Source organism: Drosophila sechellia, chromosome 2L (genome assembly GCF_004382195.2).
Source record: "Drosophila sechellia strain sech25 chromosome 2L, ASM438219v1, whole genome shotgun sequence".
Classification (NCBI taxonomy): Eukaryota; Metazoa; Arthropoda; class Insecta; order Diptera; family Drosophilidae; genus Drosophila; species Drosophila sechellia.
Window position 1 is genome coordinate 2,625,364 of NC_045949.1, and position 8,041 is coordinate 2,633,404.

Here is an 8,041-nt window from a genome sequence, read left to right on the forward strand (position 1 = left end):
AGACTCATAAGCTGCAAGGTAAGCTTGGCAATTGAGATTTCTATCTTATTTATTTTGTTATATAACCACCCACAGTATCAAGTTCTTTTACTGCAGCAGCAATCTTTGCCCATTCGGAATTTTATCTGGAACAGAAAAATCATTTGTGATCGCGATCTTGTCTTTGAAATCTACATTTACCTCCTCATCAATGCCATAACATTTCTGCAGTTTTTGATAACTGACAATAAGAGCGTTTGCGAAGAAGGACTTTAGGAGTTTACACATTTGCTGAGAATTATCTTTTAAGCTGTAATTACAATTAATTTAGACATCAATCAATGTCAAGTGTAAAGTGCTTTGAGCAAAAGAAATATACCTAGTCATGATTCAATTAACTAGCTGATTGCTATAGAGAAAAGCAATGGTAAGTTCAACCAGTTTCAGTTTATAAAGCCAACATGAAGACTTTGGAGTGCCTGACCTGCCGTTTCCTGGAAGTTATCTTCTCCTTACTGGCCTTGGTTCCACTTCCTCCTATTTCGCAGTTGGGATGGCTGTTTTTATCATTGGCCATTCGCTGCTGTTGGATAGTTTACATTATATATTTGCTGGACGTTGCCATCAGCTTTTCGTGGGTGGACATCGAAAGTGTGGGAAATGCAGTGGGCACCATGCTGTTCGTGGGAAACTCCGTGCTGGGATTTGCGCTCCTGCTGGAGAGTGTCCTGAAGCAGAAGACCCACAGCCAGCTGGAGGATCTGCGAGTCCAGACGGAGTTGCAGCTGCAAAGACTTGGAATGTTCGGCAGATCTCGCCATGCGGCATACCTATTGCCACTAATTGGAGTGCAGTTTACATGTGATCTCGTGAGACTTGTGACCAATTTCGGGGAGCCGGTATCGCCCGTGTTTAATATTTCCTTACCACTAATGTGGCTACTTCGGTATCGATATGTCCAGCTGGTGCAGAACGTCATGGATCTGAACCAGAGATCGATCCAGTTGCGCCGATCCCTGCTGTGCCTGGCCTCCGGAAATGATCTGTGGCAGCCCTACGGAGTCCACGAGTTCCTTCAACTCCAGGCCCTGCGCACCACCTACGAAAGGATCTTCGAGTGCTACGAAACCTTCAGCGACTGCTATGGATGGGGAATGCTGGGACTCCATTTGCTGACCAGCTTTCAGTTCGTGACCAATGCCTACTGGATGATCATGGGCTTGTACGATGGCGGCAATGTCCGTGCCCTGATCTTCAACGGAGCCACGGGGATCGACTTTGGCACTCCGATTGCCACTCTATTTTGGCACGGCGATTCAGGTGCGGAAAATGTAAGTAATATTCAGGGAAACTTAAATTAAGCTTTGAACTCAATCCTGACCACCTTTACAAGCCCCCTCTGTTAATCAGCAATGTGAATTTGAGGACAATCAATCAGGCAGGACTATGCTAAGTGCAAGTTTCTGGCAAATCATAGTTAATGAACGATGACAATGATGGATTGTCACTTTGTCAAGTACGTCTACTGAATTTCCATCCAATTAAATCCCATTTAGTAACAATGTTTCCACCGACAAGAATGCAAGCTATCTCACGAGTGGTCCTTAAGATTTTCCATCTCATTTTGGTGGCATTTTCTTTGAGATCAAGTAGACTACCTAGTTTGGTCCTGTGGTTACGGTTTCTGGGTTGGCTGACCTGGTTTATTTTCACGTGGACTCAAAGTGTGATATATGCCCAAACGATTGACTGCTCCTTGGACTGCTCACTGCGGCATATGCTCACATTTTTCCAGACGGTCTCACATGCCTTCATTGTGGTCACCTCCTTCCTTGATGGTTTCAGAATCCAGCAGGACCAGTTGGACGAAGCGATTGCGTTCGAGGACTCCGATCCCTGGTTGGCCTCCACTGTGCTGGCGATGCTGGTTCCCATTTTGGGAGTCGAGTATTTGGTGTGCTCGAACGCGCCAGAATATGCCTTTCGTATCATGGTCTATCATCTGAAAACGCTGCCCAGTTTACTGGCACTGCAGATGCAGATTATATCCTTTATCCTGGAAGTCATGAAGGTGAACATAAAGGTTCGCCAGACCAAGCTGCAGCTGCAGATCCTGGCCAGGGAATTATCCTGTCGTTGGCCACAGAGTAAGCAAAAGCCGCAGTTCTTCGACCAGCAGATCCATCGAGTCAAAGACCTAAAAAGGCGCTATAATGACCTGCATTATATGTTTGTTCGGATTAATGGCTGTTTTGGTGGCAGCCTTCTGACCATCATCATTGTTTACTTTGCGCTCTTTGTTTCCAACTCCTATTGGCTTTTCGTGGATATCAGAACCAAACCCTGGAGGATATATGCCATCTTGCTCAACTTGGGGTTTATTTTCAATGTGGCCTTGCAGATGGCAGCTGCTTGTTGGCACTGTCAACAGAGCTATAATCTAGTGAGGACACTGTGAATAGCTCTGTGTCCCTTAAACCTATCGTATCCATCTTTTCAGGGCCGGCAAATCGGCTGTCTAATTTCGAAGTTGGTAAAACCGCAGGGCAGCAAACGATACAATGATTTGGTGAGCGAATTTTCGCTGCAAACACTGCACCAGCGATTTGTGGTCACCGCCAAGGATTTCTTCAGTCTCAATCTGCATCTGCTCAGTAGCGTAAGTACATCGAAAGGCACTGAAAGATAAAGTTTCTATCTAAATTTCCATTCAGATGTTTGCAGCTGTGGTCACATATCTGGTCATTCTCATACAGTTCATGTTTGCCGAAAGGAGTTCAAAGCGAAGCAGCGGATGAGAGAATTCAGTTAACAATAGTAGAATAAAGTAGAATAAACATATATTGCATATATATTTCCTAGTTTCATTTCCCAAAAGAGTCTGGATAGTTTGCAGCCTGAATGAAACTATTTAAATGCTCAATGATTTAATTATGAAACACACATTCTCTCGGCAGCAGTTTCACTTTGTCACAGTGTCTCCTATAAGTGTGTAACCCTAATTATTTATGCTGCCCACGAGTTGGGAGTGGGTTGAGCTGAAAGTTAGATTGCGCAAAGTTTTATCTTCGTTTTTCTTAAGCGCATTTTACAAGTCCAAAAGGATGAGGAAGGATGCGGATTTAGATGTGGATGCGGAGGCGAAGGAGGCAGCAGAACTACTTCACGCATATTAAACTGACATTTCACAAGCAGAAAACTTTTTCTAATATGCAAATTCATGGCGACTAGGACAGAACTGGGAGTGGGCTGAAACAGCCGCACATCCTTGAATTAACACGTGCTAGTTCGCATTAATTTGTGTAAACTGGTGTTGGAACTGCTCGGGGTTACTCGCCGGATATGACAAGGATCCGGATCTGGATCTGTATATGGTGGCAGCTACGAGGAGCAGTTTTTGTCGTTAGCTATGCAAATGCCGGGCCATGTAAATATTATTTACCGCACCAGCAGATGCTCAAGATGTAACTGTACCGCCACTTCTGGCCCAAATTAGCATATAACAACTGTGGCAGTCGCTTATAAATATTTATGAGCCGCCTGGATTAGCACCACTTGCCGTGTACTCTTTTTACCGCTTAAATTACTCGGCTTTGGGCTAAAAATACTATCAGCATTGCAGCATTACCTTTCCATGCTAACCGGGTGCTAATACCTTTCCAATACTTAAAACTCGCTGGATCTGCACAGCCAGAGGTTATCCAAAAGGTATTCCACTTGAATGGGAGCAACAATGAAGATCCTGTGAGCAAGGACGATTGGCATTGTCATTATCAGATAGTTGCAATCTATTTTGTACAGTAAATTGTCCTATAAGTCTATATCTTTTTACTGGGTAAAGATACTATGCCATGGTTCTTACCTTCACAACTCAATCTAAGCGTTTTGGCCACTGCTGTTTAAGTTGTACTCGGAGGGAGATGGGGAATGCTAATTGGTTTTTAGTGAAGTATTAGCCAATCCAACTTTTAGGACTAATAGAAACTTGCATGCATGAATATTTCATCCACTTTGCGAACTGTTCAACTTTTTTGATGAATTCCCAATTTGAAGGAGGCTTTGTCTTCCCACACAGCCCCGAGCAGCGAATCATTTTCGGGGGAAGTTTTTAAATATTCATAAAATTTGAACGGACAGAACTTTCGAAATTGAATTAGTCAAATGAACAAAAGTTCATTTACACTCCACATACGAGGCTCGGTTGTCCATACTTACAGAAAGCTTTGTGTGTGGCAAAGCCGAGCTCCGAAAGTTGGAATAAATTACTAATTAATGCAGAGTGTTCCGTATTGGGTCATGTGTGCGGTTTGCAACCTCAAGCCCCATTTCATAGCCGTTCCCATAATTCAGGCCTTTGTTTTATAGTTGGCAATCTATTGCTATTTGTTGGCTAACTGAAAAATATGGTTTTCCCCCATTTTCTGCATCGGACGCAGTGTGTGAAAGCGAAATTGAAGTTTTATGCTAATTCCAGCACCAGACCCATTCAGCACCCATTCATCTGGCTGAGCCCAGGACCTTATCTAGTTGTCGAGTCCTGTCAACACAAGGCATTACAAGGCAATTACGAATTTGTTTATGGCTCTGACTCGCCTCGTCGACGTGCCACTGGCCCACAGCACTCGAAGATCCATCTTTCTCGGCCAGTTGGGATGGATTCGGGCCATGAAAAAAAATGCACTTGAAATCGGATTCAATTTGAGCGGAAAGCCAGGTTTTGTGCATGGAACAGCCTGTGGCCTTATCATTAGCAAGGCCAATAGAAATCATTCCGTTCCACAATATGTGGCTATATCTGTTTGAATTTTCAAAATGCTAATTGGGCTGCACTCCTGGGAAAAGATTGAGTCTCATAAAAGGTGCTCATTTGTTGAATAATTGAAGACTCCGATTGGGAACATATAACCATTTACAAAACTTGTACCAAGAAGTTATGGATTAAGATACTTATTAATATTCAAGAGTTCCGCTTCATACTCGCAAGCAATTGAGAGCAACCCAATCCCATATGCAATCACTTCCCAGCCTAGTGTTCTTTTGCAACTCCAATCCCAGATGAAGAATTTAATCAAGAGCCACTCGAATTTGTTGGGGACACATGTATGTACTTGTACAAATATAAATGTAATACACATGGCCCATAAGTCAGGCCTAATAAAATTCCACTCTGCCAAATTCGAACGACAAAAGTAATCTCCCAACTCTGGCAGGACCACAAGGAAAAGGCGAAAGGCAGTGGGTGGCTTGGGGTGAAAAAGTGCGTCACTTAAAACTTTTGCACTCACTTGACCAGAAACTTTTATTTTCCGTTAGCAAATTTCCCACGGGTAAACCGGAGAAGTAACAAAATGTATATGTATGTATGTAGCCCGGGCGTCTTGGCGAACAAAACTTTTTTCGTGTCCACAAATTGAAAATATTTCACAGTCATATTTAATTTTGGCAGACCGTTGGACCCACCCCCACCCGGTTGGGCGAAAATCTCCGAGGTAATCAAAGATGTTTGGAAGGTCGGATCGGGTATATGCACTTAATTACTGGGGATGCTGCTCGCTGGCGAGAACTGGGAAGTGATACGGCTTAAGTTTCAACCTTGTTTACCCGTCGCGGGGCAATAAAAATGTAAAAGTCTACACGGACAAAGGAGAATAATGAGCGCCTGGGAAAAAGGAGTAGGGCGGTGGAGGAAACGGAGGAAAAACTAAATAAATAATTCAGTATAAAATGTCAGGAGCACTGGGAGCGTTGGCCAGGACAACGTAGATGTCTCGGGAAGTCGTCGCCTCTCAGCTGCAGTCAAGGAAGCAATTGTATTGTCTGACTGCTGTTTTCCACTTTAGGTTGCCACGCCCCAATCGCAGACGCCGCCCATTCACCCACCACCCACCGCCTCCTTCCGCCCACTGGTAACTTGTTGACGTTGATAGTCGTACGTGCCGAAGGTGAATGGCATCTGTGGACGCGAAATTGAATTCGTGCCTGGCAGTTCCCGTTCCCGATCCGCCAACTGGATTGAGTCGCACTGGGATACGGGGAAACTAGGATACCGGGATGGCCAGGATGTGTCAGGTGGCTTTACCTGCTGACTTCAATATTTTGTCGCATTACGTTGACAATTTAGATGTTTGTCTCGCGCATTCTCGCAGGATTCAATTTGGAGCAAATGCAGCCCGTCGTCAGCCAGCCGGGGAAATCTGCAAAGTTAACAGTAAGACGGTAAGGGATGCAGGAATATGGGCATGGTCCCTACCCTCCACATGGAGATGTCCCGATCTGGGTCGAATGCTTACATAAAAATCAGCTGGCTATGGCCTGGCCCAGTCGTTCATTAGAGTTGTAATGTCCCTTCTAGCCCCCAAATCTTTTCCACAACAATGGGATTTTATAGTTCATTCCTGGCCATCGAGCAACGAATTCCGGATGTTCTGTAAGTATCTCTCTATTCAATAAGATTTATTGATATATTTTGAGCAACTACCAAATAATATTAGTCTTAATCGTTGATTTTTAGTAATATCTTTTAACTTTACTATCAATATTTTGCGACTTTGCGGTAACTTGACCTAGGTCAGAATGTCCACTCTCTATCCTGATTTCAATTTACGTTTTTAGCTTCCAAATACTCTCACAAGCAAGTATAAAAATTGCCACAATTTTTTGCTCTCGCTCTAAAAATGTCACCATCTGGGGGATGAGGGTCCTTCAATCCTCCGTCCACTTGCCGCAACGCCCGAGATTGTAATGTGACTGTCGCTGGCAGCCACCCACCACCCACCAAACACCACCCACCACCGCCCAGCAGCCTGGATGGCATTTCATTGTTGTGCTTTTCTTTTCCCATTTTATTTATATAATGTGTCTCGAATGTGTGTCTGCGGGTGTGTGAGAGTTTTTCTATCAAAGCGCAGGAAACACGTGCGGGTAAAACATTTTTTAAGCTTTTAGCGCTGCATACAAATCAACCCCGAAAAAACAAAAAAAAATATCCCATTCACAATAATTTGTTGAACTTCATAAGAGCCAGCGCTTTGGGTTAGTCGGATCGGATGAGTTGGGTGGTTTGGGTGGCTTGGGTGGTTCAGTTTCCAGTCAGCTGTTGCAGTATGTAAAACCCAAATATAATAGATAGGATGCGGGAAAATTGAAAACGCAAAACGCCAGGCGAGCAGCACTGACGTACGTCGGCATGTGAAATCATAGTTTCGCTTTGGTTTTTTTGCCAGACTAATTGGGTTTCATTTCATATAATTCAAGGCACTTACTTATCAAACTTCATTTCCGTCTGCCTCGGGCTGTGAGCTGCATATGCCAGTGTGCCCATTAAAATTCCACAAATGCAAATTAATTTAATTGAATCCAATTTGGCATTCGCATTATCTTTTTCATTGTTCCCTCAACTTTACAACTGCAATTGCGTGGGGATGGAGATTATGTGGGCTGGATTAACCACACGCTGGGAACTATTTTGTAATCCAGATTTATAAATTTATGCTAATGTGCGGTCTTAAGCGAATAAACCTTTATTCAAGTCTAAAAGCTTATTAGCAAGCCTGGCGAAATTTCTCTAAAATGTGCTTAGTCTGTAATTTAAAGGATTTGAAGATGGCATGAATAATTGTAGTCAGTCGACGACTTAAAGCTACTGTATTATGTTTTATACCATTTTTACTGTAATAAGGTTGTTCTGAACACTGCAGTAAGTCGGTATTTAAATATAATATTAAGTATAAGATCTATACAATAATTTCATAAATAACAGCGGATTAGCAGCACTCGTTTAAATTGTTAACAGAATTATAGCAAGAGGGGACTTTCTGTTAAGATAGCGGATAAAATGCGGATAACTTTCTAAAAGAGAAAAATTTTAAAAGTGTATGGGTAGAATTGGAATGGCGAAACACACCACTGTTGATTAGCAGCACAATAACAGTGAATATGCGCGCTTCTGCGCAGTCCGTTATCCGGTGCTCCGTGGGGTGTGGTGGATGGGGGTGGGTTCGTTCGTTGTCGCTCGGGTCACTCGCTGCTGCCGCTGCTGGTGAATTTAGTCTGCCTGCTGCAC

General features: G+C 43.5%; 1 protein-coding gene across 2 annotated transcripts; it reads left to right on the top strand.

Moving 5' to 3' along the window:
- Positions 1-440: 440 nt before the first annotated feature.
- Positions 441-2,777, top strand: LOC6613132 (gustatory receptor 23a). 2 transcript variants are annotated; one of them, XM_032713885.1, is made up of 3 exons: positions 441-1,310; positions 2,480-2,638; positions 2,694-2,777. In XM_032713885.1, exons 1-3 carry the CDS (start codon positions 441-443, stop codon positions 2,775-2,777), a joined length of 1,113 nt encoding a protein of 370 aa, XP_032569776.1. The 2 variants fall into 2 exon arrangements, with proteins under 2 accessions (XP_032569776.1, XP_032569775.1); XM_032713884.1 differs by lacking the exon at positions 441-1,310 and adding an exon at positions 1,541-2,422.
- The last annotated feature ends 5,264 nt before the right edge of the window (positions 2,778-8,041 follow it).